A 15239-nucleotide genomic window follows, 5' to 3' on the forward strand; every position below is an offset into this window, starting at 1 on the left:
TGCACAGGATTTTACCACTTGTGCATCACTATCAAATCCTTTACCTTAACTAATAACACTCTATAAAATGTTAGCAGTTTTGGGGAGTAACAGAATACAAGTAACAGGATTATGTATTTAAAATACAAAATATAAGCAAGTGTATTCAAATACAGTTACAATTTAAATCATTAGTAATTAGAATACAGTTACATTCGAAAAGTATTTTGATTACTGAAAAGATTACTTTGCATTTTATTGTCATTTATTTCATTTAATATTTAGTCCTTTTAGATGGAAAACATTTATACATATAAATGATGTGATCCAAAGGCATTTGAACAGCAGTGAAACACTTTCTTATGATACGTTACATTCATACGAGCAGACAGAGAAGTAAGTTTGGAGCAGAAGAAATAGAAATAAACCTTGTGTAAATTATCAGCTTTACGCTAAGCTAAAATGCTATTTCTAGCCATTTTACATGCACATGCTACCAGACACGATCATATTTTTTATTAAGAAAATATGGATCATAATTTCTTTTTTTCTAGTAAGACCTTTGATATTAGGGCAAAAATCATATTCTTGATAATAATTGTTGTATTGTTTTCCTGTAAAAACATCTAAAAATCCTAAAAACAAGATCAATTAGATGTATCTTGTTTTATAAACACCACTGCATAAGATATTTAGGTTTTTCAGAGAATGTATTTTTAACGTGTATTTTGTCTTACTGTACTGGCAGAGTTTTTATAGTCAAAACAAGTGAAGTGCTGAAGAAGTAATCCAAAGTATTTACAATACGTAACTGACCTTGAGTAATCTAATGAAATACGTTACAAATGACATTTTACAGCATGTATTCTGTAATCTGTAGTGGAATACATTTTAAAAGTAACCCTCCCAACACTGGATGTTTGGTAAAGGGGAACTCTCATAGTGGTACCAGTTTGAATTTTCACTATGTATATCCAAGTATAATTGTATTATAAACACACAAAACATTCCAAGAACATTACGTTTAACAAGGACATATCTCTGTAACAGATTCAAAAGCAATCAACTATATTGATGTTCTGCACTCAAACAGATTTTCTTCTCTTGCCAAAGACATTATTAATGAGCTTGGCCATAGACTTGGAGCCACTGTATCTCCTCCGATCACTTCTATACTTCAGCTGTTCCATCACATGGCGAATAAGCTTAGTAAAGAGGTTGCCGATCTCCAGGTAGTTCTCAGCCGCTGACACTTCTTGAAAGAGGCATCGGTTTTCCTGGGCCAGGGAGCGGCCCTCCTCCTCACTCACTTGACGACTGTGACATAGGTCTTGCTTGTTACCCATAAGGCAGATTGGTACCTCCCTATTTATACCAAATCAGATCAGATTATTTATCTTCAACGGAAAACTGCTTCATGACGAGAACATGGAAACATAAAGTATTGTATTAAATTAATTCCATTAGGACTGGATGCAAAATATTTGCTAGCAAAATCTCTGTAATTGTCTGTCTTTCAGACTAATTATTACACAACAATACTGTGGCTTTAAACAATGATATCCATATTGAATCTGAATATGTTCAGACACTGAGGTAATTTGTCACAGTCTGATTTCTAATTGGAAAAATGGCTATGATAAGAAACTGCATACACACAGAATTTTTTTCTCAAATGACACTAGAATAAGTGGAACTGTTATGCATGAGAAGGTGCCATAGGGTCATCACAATATGTGAGCTCTAACATAAAGGATCGCTTCAATTTGAAACTGAGGTTTGGAAAATGTACACAGGGCTTGCACTGGGAGACAAAGCAAAAACTCTACCAAAATTAGTTTTGTGAAGTGTCATTTTTTGATGAACATGTTGGATTCTGACCACCTATGAGTGATCTCATTGCTTTCTATTGTTTCAAAACACTTTCAAGTGACAAAAAAACTGTGAAATTCAGATTCAAACAGGAAGCCTCCACTCCCGTTCTGCAAATGGTCCTCATTCATTTATTAAAACTCCATCCTCCTATCCCAGCCAGCATCAGGCAAGAGGTCAAAAGGTTACAGGAGAGAATCTGACTCACCCTTTACTGGTCTGTCGACGACTCTCTTTGATTTGCGCCAGGATGTTTTTGGCATTTAGGAAGGACGCACGGTCGCTGATAGTGTACACCACCACAAAGCCATCAGCCCAGTCCACCGGTTCCTCCAGGATACATCTGCTTTCTCCACTCTGCCATTGAAGGGGATGGGTGTACACAGGGATCCAGTCAAAAACAACATAAATTCCTGTTTGACCAAATGGAAAACCGGATGTCAGGAAAAAGACCTGGTTCTGAAATAATTACAATTACCAGTCCAGGCAAAATATAGAATCTATGAGCAAAAGGGAGCTTTTTATAATCTCTGGCAATGTCTAAGACTCAATAAGCCTGAATCTTACATTTTCTTTACCAGAGGGCTTTGTTTTTAACACAGTGACTGAGTGCCAATGCCGACTGTGTACAAGAACAGAAGAAAGGTGCCCAACTCATGAATTGGGTTTTGGAAATCAAAGTACAACAACTGCTGAAGTAAAAGGTCCCAGATGCAGCAGCTGTAAGCAGTGAGGCTCAGTGTTCAAAGGCAGCACACTGTATACTGTGCTTCAGGGAAAGGTCATAATTCCCATCTGAACACAACATGCGTTTTCCATGTGAAATAGGTATTTCGGAGCATGCTGCCCCCTGGCAGTGTTTGTATGAATGCTTGCCATGAGCTCAGAGTAGCTGTTTTGAAAGAATAAACACATACCTGCGAGCATGGATCGAAGACTTCCAAGTTCAACTGTCTTCCATCAATGGAGAGCCTTTTATTGTATAAGGAGCCTGCAACAAACAATGCTGGATAAAATCCTTGGCATTAAATCAAATGTGCTTATAATAAAAATCCATCCTCTGAAATGAAGGGGGATTGTTAGACGTGTCTATAAAATTCAATGAGCAAATACTGAGGCTATATGAGCTGATACACATGTAATTGTATCGGAGGTGCAGTGATTACTGAGAGCCTCAGAAATCCTTGACTCCATGACTAGAATGAAGAGGTTACATTTTAAGTTATTAGACTGTACATGGAGACAGGCCTTTTAAAGCATATTAACAGTTAGTTTTGGTTCTCGAATCTGACTGGCCAAGTGCCATTCCAAGAGTGATAATATTTAGTATCTGCCTTTTTCCTGAATGTGGAAGTGTTCCACAATTCATAACAGAAGCCTGGTCTCCAGTGTTATCACTCACAACAGCACATGTTTTTAGCGGATGATGTGTTGTTTAGTGTATTTCATTTTTGTCATTTCTGTCGCAATAACAGTGCTGCTTTTGACAGTACCTCACCCGTCAATGTTTAAGCAGTGGGTAAATTATAAAAAGCTATGGATCGAGGTTAGTTAAGCTAATATCATATACATAAATTATATTGTATACTACTGTACTTCAAATTGTTATGACAGCCAACAACTGCACAAGTTGAGGCTGAACACATTTTTACTCAAACTTTCAGTTCAGTTTGTTGTTCTTGATCTGGAATGCTAATTTCTGTAGATTTTACATTGCTCCTTAAAGAGACCAGTAAACAGTTCAGTGGCATTTGTATCATCATTGTGCCACCCAGTGGTTGGACCCTTTACTATTTTTATCATTCCACTTGTCTGTGTTCACAGCTTTCCAAATAGTAGTGGGGATTTTGATTAATTGTTCATTATGATTTCGTTCAATGATTCGTTCAGTGACAATTTTTATAGATTACATCTTCATGGCAGCAGGTGGTGACAAACAAGCACAGAGTGGAAGTGAATGAAAATGATTCACTTAAAATATTCATTCAAAAACACTGATTAATTTTCTAGCTGTATAATTTGATATATGTGTATATATATATATATATATATATATATATATATATATATATATATATATATATATATATATATATATATATATATAATATTTTGTCAACGTGACGTAAAACACTCAACAGAGTGCCACTTGTCTGTACGTGTCTTTTTAAAGATGACGCATTGCAAGTGTTTATGCTAGCAACACATCACTCCGTCCGATCTACAAGACAGCTGTGTTCGCTGCCTGTGTTGCACCCACGCCAACGCAGCTCTCATGGTGACAGACTGCCCTCACTAGGAGGACATGAGATTCCGGATGCTCCACTCTAGGGTCGCCCACATTCTGAGGGACGATTCTGACTCCCGCGTCCTCCCAACCACGTCCTCTGTGTTAAGACTTGAGAGACCACATGAGGAACCACGGCATAGCCATGAGGTAGAGATGGAACAATCCGAGGAGGGTCTCGCACCTACGCAGCGTCCTCGCATGGGCAATTGAGGAGCTCGGTCTTGAGTGGTCCCCTCCATAGGAGCCGAAAAATTTTGCCTGGACAAGTAGTTCCTTCAGGCCGGCCGCTACCAGCAGACCGCAGCCCATAAAATTGCATCGCTCTTCCCAGAAGTCCACAAAGACCTGGCTCATGTCCTATTCGTCTCGTGTCCAGGACAGAGCTGCAGTCCTAACCAAAGTGGATAACGTGAAAAGGGCTATGCTAAGCTTACCCCTATTGAAGTGGCAGTTGCAGCTTATCTCTGTCCGTCTACCACAATGGGATGGAAATCCCGCCTGCCCACCCTTCCAAGCCATGCCGACTTATGTCCGCTCTGGCTGGAATGGCTTATATGGCGGCAGGCTGGGCTGGCTCGGCCCTCCACAATATGGCAGTGCTTCAAGTGTTCCGAGCCAAGCTCTTCAAATATATAGATGAGCAAGGCCTGAATCATGCCGTGTTCAAAGAGCTCTGCAACACCACACATTTTCCACTGTGAGCTACAAAGATTACCACACAGGCCATCAGGAAAGTGATGAGAAATCTGGTGATTTTGGACCGGCATATCTGGTTAATGCTCACGGATATGCGTGATGCAGAAAAAGCCACCCTGCTCAACACCCTTGTTTCGTTTGACAGCCTCTTGATTGAATGATTCATTGCGGTGCTAAAACAGTCATAAGCAATGACACACTTTTTGCATAAGAGAAGTGTTTCCTCCCATCTGTCCAGCTCACACTCTGCTTCGAGCCATCAGCTGGCGAAAACCCCACTCCTGCCGCCAAAGCGCCACTAAGAATCGCTGCTGAGCCATCAGATGCCTATTAAAAATGTTAACTCCCAGAAACAGATCTTATTGCACATTCGCCCACAGGACTGGTTTGAGTTGATAGATCTAAAAGACGTACACAATCATGTACAAATAGTACCAAATCAGTACCATTCTTGAGATTTGCGTTCAAGGGAATGGCATATCAGTTCAAAGTTCTCCCGTTGAGATTGTGTCTGGCCCCACATACGTTCACGAAAAGTGTCAATGTAGCACTCGCCCCCTTAAAGAAGAGTGCGCATTCTGAATTACCTTGTCAAAACAACCTGGAGCTGAACATGCTCAAAACGGTGGAGATGATAGTGGACTTTAGGAGAAACACCACAACATTGCCCCCCTCACCATTCTAAACAGCACTGTGGCAGCAGTGGAGTCATTCAGGTTCCTGGGCACTACCAGCTCACTGGACCTGAGGCTGCTGAAACAGTTCGACTCAGCAGTCATTGATTCTGTCCTCTGCACTTCAATAACTGTTTGGTTTGGTGCAGCTATGAAATCAGATATCAGAAGACTACAGAGGACAGACTGAGAGGATTGTTGGTTGCCCCCTGCCCACCCTTCAAGAACTATACACTTCCAGAGTGAGGAAAAGGACTGTAAAAATCACTCTGGATCCCACTCACCCAGCCCATTACCATGGGGTTGCCTTCTGGCCGACGCTTCAGAGCTCAGAGCACCTGAACCGTCAGGCACAGGAACAGTTTTTTCCCTCAGACTATCCATCTCATGAACAGTTAAAATTGCCCCATTGAGCAATAATTATGCGCAATACACAGTTAAGTCCAGACATGGGGACTTGTGACTTGGACTCGAGATCGACTCGAGTCGCTATTTTTATGACTTGTGACTTGACTTGACAGAAAATAAAATACTTGAGACTTGACTCGGACTTGGAAGTTAAAGACTCGGGACTTGACTTGACTTGAGACACGAAGACTTGAATGACTTGAGTGTTAACATGTTTTCAGTTTGAATATAAAATATATAAATTATTTAAAAAAATAAAATTGATCCAGCTGGAGCGCAGGCTGAGAATAGTTTTGTCATGACTGGATCACGACACTATAGGCTATCATCAGCCATGCCCTCTCGTACCTTACGCACACCACGCCCACTTAGATCAGATAACACATCAACATGTCAGCCGGAGGGGTAACGTTACCGAGGGTCATCGCTTCGGCTTCAAAAATTATTATCAAGATGGCAAAAGATCGAACAGCGCTTTGCAAGACATGCAACGTTAAGATCGCGGACAGCCAGACGACAACCTCCAATTTCAGTCCGCCATTTGAAGAGCCATTCTGCCCAGTAAGTGCTTGTCAATTTGTTAATTTTATCTGGTTAGTTGGTAGTTAGCTAATGTAATAATAGCAGGGTTCCCACGGGTCCTTGAAATCCTTGAAAGTTTGTGAATCTGAAAAATAAAATTCAAGGCCCTGGAAAGTTCTTGAAAATAAACATACATAGATACAGGTCCTTGAAAGTGCTGGAATTTATTTTGTGCAAGAAGTTTTCTGGAAAAAAAAAATCTGTCCATTAATTTTTTATTTCGCCAACACTTCGTGGCTTATGCTGCATACTAGCCTGCTTGATTTACGTTAGTTACGCGCATTTACGTTAAGTGTTTCCCGCGCGAGGTACTTTGTTTTGTACGTTGCCATGACGTTCACGCGCGCTGGTACCTCAACGTTTCCCACTCACAGACATTGCAAAAATAGGCTTATGGATATACTCTGTGTGAGTGAGTGAGTGAGTGTGGGTGTGGGAGTGTGTGAGCGCGAGAGCGCGAGAGTGAGTGAGTGTGGGTGTGGGAGTGTGGGAGAGAGTGAGTGTGGGTGTGGGAGTGTGGGAGAGAGAGTGTGAGTGTGAGTGTGTGTGAGAGAGAGAGTGTGTGAGAGAGAGTGTGTGTGAGAGAGAGAGGAGAAATGTAACAAAGTTTAATGTACATAACTGTGTTTGAGAGAGAGAGAGGGAGGTGTTCAGAGAGGAGTCTGTTGGATGTTAAGCTGTTATTTGTTTTATGGACTCAATGTTGAAAATGTAAAACATTTCAAACACTGTTGGCAGAAGTGAAAAATAAATAATTTTATGAAGTTACAATTTTGTTTGATTCCATGATGTATTTTACTGAACATGAGTATTGTAATTTACTGACAGTTACTTATATCTTGTCTTTTCACTTTATTATGATCAGATTCTGCAGGTAAAATTACAATAATAAGGTGACTTGACTTGGACTTGACTTGACATAGCCTGTGACTTGACTTGACTTGACTTGCCCAAGAAAAAAATACTTGGGACTTACTTGAGACTTGAAGGTTAAGACTTGAGACTTACTTGAGACTTGCACATGTGTGACTTGGTCCCATCTCTGGTTAAGTCTATTTATATTATCCAACATATCCACTTCTGCCATTTCATACATTTCACTGTACATAATATACTATATTTTTGTTCTTTATATAATGGATTTGTATTAGATTTGCACTATGTGTGTGTATTTTGGTATGTATGTAGGTGTCTGTCTGAGTGTATGTACGTATATGTATAATTGTTTATTTTTATTATAATTTTTTATTTATTTTTATTTTTTTAATTATCTATATCTTGCTGCTGTTTTTGTATTGTAATATATTGTTGTGCACTGGAAGCTCCTGTCACGAAGACAAATTCCTTGTATGTGTAAGCATACTTGGCAATAAAGCTGATTCTGATTCTGATTCTGAATGGCTATTACTGGCTCGATCAGGGGTCCTGTTATGCAAGCACAGGGAATTGATACTACACCATTTGAACAGCTTAGGTCTCAATGTCAACTGGGCAAAAAGCACACTTTCTCCCAGCCAACAAATCTCCTTTTTGGGGGTCCGACTCGACTCCATGAGCATGCGTGCGCACCTCATGAGCTAGCGCTTTCAAACCATTTATCTGTTTCTGTCTGAGTTCAAATTGAAAATGCTGGGTTTTATGGCGGCAGCATCCGCAGTCATACCGTTAGGTCTTTTACACATGAGACCTCTCCAGTGCTGGCGCAAACATCATGTACCACATCACGCCTTGTGCCGAAGGCACTGTGTCTGGCTGCTCTAGCACCATGACAGCTCCAAACCTTTAACAGCAGGGTGTTATGCTGGGTCAGGTTTTCAGGTTAAGGTGGTGACCAAAGATGCGTCCAACACAGGTTGCGGCATGCTGTGCGATGGACGCCTGGCTTTCTGCACTTAGACGGGTGCGAAACGGGTGTGGCACATCAACTGCCTGGAAATGCTATCTGTCTTCTTAGCTGTGAAGGCTTTCCTTTCCGACATAGTGAATCAACGCATTCTGTTTCAGTCGGACAATATGTCAGTGGTAGCGTACATAAATCATCATGGTGGAACTCGACAGCTACCAATGATGAGCATGATGCAACATCTATTCATGTGAAGCGCACACCATCTCTTTCTGCGTGCGACATATGTCCCGGGCCATCTGAACTATGGAGTGGACATGCTGTTGCATACTGATGGTGGGTTAGATGATTCTGAGGATTTGGGAAATGTTTGGCAAAGCAGAAATTGACCTGTTCACCTCAGCGTTTGACTGCGGACTGTCCGATTTGGTACTCCATGTCCCAAGCCCCACTGAGAGTGGACACCTTGGCCTACAATTGGCCGGCAAATGCAAATATTTGTTTCCCCGGTACGTTTCCTTCACTCTGTCATCTGCACAGTTCAAGAGGACTAGGAAACGGTTCTATTGGATGTGCCAAAATGGCCCAACCAGTCATAGTTTCTGAAAATTATGGAGATACTAGACAGCCCTCCATGGGAAATGCCGCAGAGGAGGGATCTGCTCTCCCAAGTGCAGGGCACGATTTGGCATCCCCAGCCAGAGCTGTGGAACCTATATGTAAGGTACCTGAATGGAGCACAGCGAGCCTGAATTGGCTCAGTCTGTAATGAACACTATTTTGCAGGCTAAAGTGCCGGCCACGAGACACCTCTATGCAGTAAAATGGCATGTTTGCGAATTGGCGGCAAAGGCCCAGTGAATTGCTCCATAACAGATATCCTTACATTCCTTCAAGAGCTGTTGGATGCAGGTCTTACGCCATCAACGCTTAAGGTTTATGTAGAGACCATCTCGGCATGTCACGCTTCAGATGCTGGCTCGTCTATAGGCAGACATGATCTGACCATAAAGTTCCTTAGGGGAGTAAGGCGCTGGAACCCCCCTCGTCCTGCTTCAGTTCCAACATGGGACTTAAATCTGGTGCTGAGGGCGCTCATGAGCCCCCCGTTTAAAGTTGAATTGCATGTGCTCTCTAAAGACTGCGCTTCTGTTGGCTTTGGCCTGAATTAAACAGGTTGATGATATACAGGCACTATCGGTTGGCAGTTCATGTTTGGAATTCGGACTGGAGCTTTCAAAAGCCACCATCAAACTCAAAAAATACTACGTGCCTAAGGTGCTTTCCACGGCCTTTAGGGCTCAGTTAGTCCACCTACAAGCTTTCTCTTCCCCACCATTTAATTCGGATGAGAAGCAGTTACCACATTTATTATGCCCCGTCATGGTATTACACATGTATGTGGAGTGCACTGGGCGGTTTACACTGAAGGATCAGCACTTCGTTTGTTATGCAGGATGCACAGAAGGCATGTCCGTCTCCAAGCAAAAGCTCTCTCACTGGATCATTGATGCGATCACCCTCACTTATGAATCACAGGGCTTGAGCTGCCCTATTGACCACTCCATAAGTGGAGTGGTGGTGGTGTAGTGGCTAAAGCACAGGGCTGTTAATCAGAAGGTCACAGGTTCTAACCCCATGGCCATCACCATTGTGTCCTTGAGCAAGGCACTTAACTCCAGGTTGATCTGGGGGGATTGTCCCTGTAAAAAGAGCACTGTAAGTTGCTTTGGATAAAAGCGTCTGCCAAATGCATAAACTGTAAAATGTAAACCAGAGGCATGGTGTCCTCATGGGCATGGACAAGCATGTATCCCTACAGGATATATGCCTTGCAGTAGGATGGTCTTTGCAGAACACGTTCTTTAGGTTTTATAACCTAGACATGGCGTCCATCGCTTAGCGAGTCCTATCTGTTTAGAGAGCTTGCTATTCAAACACTATTCGGGTGAGCCCGAGCTCCTTATTACGGCCGGGCTACTATCATTTTATACAACCGCCTTTGTAGGCTGTTATCCAATTTACTTGCACTAGAAGTCACAAAAACCTCCCTCCCTACCTCTGGTTATGAAGAGGTAAAAGGTATACTCTGTGTATTAAATTATATGGTGTATATATATCATTTAATACACACAGTATACCTTTTACACAGTATAAATTTGAAAGTCTTAATATATATATTACACTACGCCACCACCATTTGTATGTATGTATATACACACACAAGTGTGGTGGTGGCGTAGTGGGCAAAAGCACTGAACTGGTAAGCAGATGGTTGTCGGTTTGATCCCCCACAGCCAGGTTGCTCTGGGAGGATTGTCTCTGTAATAAGGGCACTGTAAGTTGCTTTGGATAAAATCATCTGCTGAATGCATAAAATGCAAATATATATATATATATATATATATATCCCCAGCATAAGATTAACCCCATGGGGTTATTAATTATTCTATACACTTGAAATATGTTGTAATAAGTCACCACCTGTCAGGCCCGCGAGCTCATATACATATTCTTTTACAATTGTTTATACCCTGGTGTATCACTCGGGGTATGACGCCATGTACCGCAATGTTGAGTGAACTGAATCGATAGGAAAAGTCTCCGGTTTCACATGTAACCTCGGTTCCCTGAGATGAAGTGAAGGAGACATAGCGAAACCTGGACGAATTATTACTTCTGAGTTTTGAGGTATGAACGATGCGTTCTTGTCCTTCAGACAGAAGATTCTGAAGAAATGGTGATTTCACACCCGCATATATATGCCAACTGAGCGCCTAAGGTGCGGGGCTCAAACACATCTCAGGGAACCAAGCATAGGCGGAAATTGCGGGTGGGGGGTCGGAGGGTCAGGACACCCCCCGCAATTCTGAGGGTTGTCCCCCCCCCTAAAATATCATTAAAATATGTGTATTGTAAATAATATAATGATATATACTTAAAATAATTGTTTAAGAAATAAAATAATACAAATGCAAATGGGGCAACAACAAAAAAAACCTTGGTGTCCCCTTCAAAATTGCTCTTGAGAATTGTTATGTTTATTGTCCCCCCCAACATTTTGATGAAATTTTCGCCCCTGGAACCAAGGTTACATGTGTAACCGGAGACGTATTCGTTGTAAGCCTATAAGTAAAGATCTCACTTGTGCCTGGCTTGTTACTGGTTGTTGTTATGGTTAGGGACGGAGGCTGCGTGTCGCGGACTGAACGCATCATTTCACCTTATTTGGCTACATTTTAGGCAGAAACGAATGATGTTGCCTCATTTGAAACTAAACTTTTTTTGTTATTGTTCAGTTTATCAAGCAGAGACCTGTCTTGATCTGAAGGCCTTCTCTGGCATTTATGCAGTAAATTTTAAACTCACCTGGGCTATCACATATGAAAGAAAATAAAAGAAATACCCATTTTTGCATTAGCCTATATGTTTTACGCACACCTGAAGTTAAATCGATCAAAACAAATGTTTATTTTATTTAATTTTGTAATAAATTTTTCAAGACTCCATCCTTGCTGCCTGTGATAGACCCCCAATATAACACAAAACATTACAACTGTTATCACAGGACTGCCTGCTGTTAGCCTGCTGTGAATATCACCAGGCAACGAGAAATGATTTAAGTTCAAATATTAAAAGACTCCAATAAACCAAGTAAAATTGCAAATGAACATCAGTGCATGTATATGAGTTACTGGACACAGAACAGACGACTAAACTGTTTAAATTTGCTGCATGTCTAATGTCCCCCCTGCCGCAATGCACGATGCCTGTATTGCATGTGCCAGGATCCTCCTTTGGTCGAAGCAAATAGTTTAATTAAAAAAAAATTAAATTTATGTTACTTATTTATTCATTGTACACAGTAATATATGCACATATTGTGTCTATTAATAAACATGTGAAAGTGTGACGAGGAGGAGGGCATGGCAGAGCCATGAATCATGGCCCATGATGGAGCATGGCCAGCACTGAATCAGCTGATCAGCGGGAGAGCGAGATAAGATCTAACTGGGGGACATGTCAAATCACAGCCCTGTTGACATTCAGAACATTAGCGCCCTTGCTCATGTGATATTGCTTTATTAAACTCAAACTAAATGATGGGATAAGGTCATTGATTGATAAAGATTTATTTGACTCCAGTTATTTGAAAAGAATATTTACTGTGGTGCAATAAGCCTTAATTCATTCATTCGTTTTCTTTTTTTTATTGTATAAAATGAAAGTCCTCTTACATAAGCTTGTAGTTATGTTCTTCCTGTATTAAAGGAACAATAAATCGTTTGTGCTGTCAAACATAATCTTATGCCAGGCGTAATAATGAGGCAGATAAAACAAATGGTCATATATGTAACTTAAAGCTTTGGCATGTGAGACTATACTTACTGGCATTTGATGCATATTCTCCAATGAATCGCTTGGTCAAGAATCTTACCAAAACCGCTGAGGGCAAGAAAGGAGAGAGATGATTGAGTTTCTAGTTATTGAGAGTGATTATCCTGAGATGATAAGTATGAATGCTTCAAATAGGAAAAGAGGGCAAGAGGTCAAAGTCCAGCCCCTCATCAGAGACTTGGCTACTCTACAGTGAGCACTGGTACATATTTGGCTCAGGAAAAACAGTTACATTTATGGATTTTTTTCTTTCTCCATGAGTCCACTACCTGGTCTATATTAAATATTTGAGCCAAGTAGCTATTCTGGCTCATTGAGTCATTGAAGTCAGGGTTTGAGTTTCCATGCATAAATACACATTGTGGCAGCCTCAAGAAAGTTGCTTTCAATCCCCCTAAATAAGAATTATCAAACAGGGATCAATTAGGATTTTATCAATTTTCCTCACGTACTACATCATATCTGCAACAAAAGATATTCCTTGTCGTTCTGCTTTGCCTTCACCATGGTCGCTTGGATCAGAACCCTGACCGAGGACTGCCCCACTACCTCTAGTGTTTTGATCTCAGGGGACATAGCATCATCATTTCCGGACTATTTAATTGCCATTAGTACAGGTATGCAGCCTGAAGGGCTAAATGTCCCTGTAGTGGAACAAAAAATAATCTCTCACCAGTTTCATTGATTGCTTGAAAATTACAAGCATCCATTTTAATTTCCCTCTCGGATGATTTGTATAACAATGACCTCACTCCTATGATCTGTTTCAATATACAAAGTGCTTTCACTGTTTGTAGAGGGCAGACATAATGCCTGGGTGCAATGTGAATTACTCACACACATGACTGTACAACCACACTGTAACAACTCAAACATGGATGATTTCCAACTCATTGTGAGGACCATGCAGTAGCCACAAGAGTAAAAACACTTCTACATTATACATTGGAAATATGCTGGAAAGCCTGAAAATCACAGTTAGTTAGAAAAACACATATTTACATGTAAGTGCTCGAATAAAAGGGCTGAAAACTCACCGGATTTGCCCGCACCCTCACTGCCCAGCAGGGCCAGTTTGATGTCATTCATGGTTGTAGGTTTAGCCCTTTATTTGCTGTATTCCTCTGTGTCCAAATAGTTAGACTGTCCCAGCCACTACTATACTATTTACTCTGCTCAGAAAAGTTGTGCCACGCTCTTTCTCTCTCTCTCTTCTTTCTCGCTCTCTCTCTGTCTTTCTGTTACACTCACAGACGGTCCTCTCCTCTGTCTTCCCTCCCACTACAAAGAGTACTGAGCTGCCACAAGGTCATTTCACTACTGAGCACGGATGGGATTCTCTTTGATAATTCATGTTATGCAGCTAAGTGGAGAGTGAAGTAAACCAAAGTGCTCTGTGATCTTGTAAATGTGTGATTGTCACCTCTGCTTTAGATTAGAATTTATTTTAAAGATTAGATCATCTCAATTTAGAATCATTATAGTTTATTTGTCATGGCACAAAAATTCAATATAGCCAGGATTATTTTCTGAGCATTTCTTTGTTTAGGTTCCAGAGCATTCCTCTTAAATTCATACATGCTTATATAACATCTCAAGCTTTTTCTCAAGCCTACAAGTATGTCCAGCCTTATACTGAAATTGTCAAATTTGGGTCAGGTATTTAGATTTGGATAATGTTTGGCAAAGTTGTCTAGCATCAGGTACACTGAATGTTGTAGTTATTAGGGCTAACATGTTAGCCCCAACAGCAAAGTTCTCTGTGCCAACTGCCAACACAAAATTCAGACCAAAAATGTCAGCCATATTTTGATTGCTGGGATCAATTCTTTTTAAAGTGGAGAGTAGCAATCAATTTTCCCTCTTTTCCTCAACAGTTCTTAAAAATGAAAGACATTCAGCCATCTAAGCTTCAATTTCATGGGCTGCTACGCTGGTCAGGGAGTCTTTTTTTCCACAGACTTTTTTTGTCTGTCTCACTCTTTTCATTCTTCAGCTGAGTTCACCGTGGTGTCCCATTATTATTCTGTTATGTTTCATTTGATTTTTGTCAGCTGAGGACTTGCAGACACTTTCGAAATACAAAGGCTCAAAATGTGCCAGGCACCAAAAATATGTGGCACAAATCAGGCTTAGACTGTTCTGCCACTGAGTATATAGTTTTGGACAGGGTGGAATTTAATTAAATTACAGCTGTAAACAAATGCTTTGGATTCAGTGAGGCTTGAAAACATAAGATATGTTAAAATTACTACATAGATAAAATTACTCATGTTAAAAAGCTTGACATAAAAAAAACTGGCACAGAACTTTTCAACAAGCAATCTCTCAAAACAACAAAAACAGAAAAAAGGATGAATTCATGAAATAGTAGAGTGCCAGTGGATTTTTATCTAAATGCTATACATTACTGCCTAATATTTCATATCAAAGAGATCTGCTGCAACGCCATGCAGATGTAAAGCCAACAGAGATGAAGGCAGGTAGATGAAGAGCA

General features: G+C 40.7%; 1 protein-coding gene across 2 annotated transcripts; it reads right to left on the reverse strand.

The window, feature by feature from the left end:
* Positions 1-233: 233 nt before the first annotated feature.
* LOC127652394 (ras-related and estrogen-regulated growth inhibitor-like protein) lies at positions 234-13958 on the reverse strand. 2 transcript variants are annotated; one of them, XM_052138548.1, is made up of 5 exons: positions 13780-13958; positions 12734-12790; positions 2769-2842; positions 2060-2208; positions 234-1344 (listed from the first exon to the last, which is right to left on the reverse strand). In XM_052138548.1, exons 1-5 carry the CDS (start codon positions 13829-13831, stop codon positions 1065-1067), a joined length of 612 nt encoding a protein of 203 aa, XP_051994508.1. In that variant the 5' UTR covers positions 13832-13958; the 3' UTR covers positions 234-1064. The 2 variants fall into 2 exon arrangements, with proteins under 2 accessions (XP_051994508.1, XP_051994584.1); XM_052138624.1 differs by lacking the exon at positions 12734-12790.
* Positions 13959-15239: the final 1281 nt, after the last annotated feature.

The sequence above is a fragment of the Xyrauchen texanus genome, chromosome 1 (assembly GCF_025860055.1).
Source record: "Xyrauchen texanus isolate HMW12.3.18 chromosome 1, RBS_HiC_50CHRs, whole genome shotgun sequence".
Lineage (NCBI taxonomy): Eukaryota > Metazoa > Chordata > Actinopteri > Cypriniformes > Catostomidae > Xyrauchen > Xyrauchen texanus.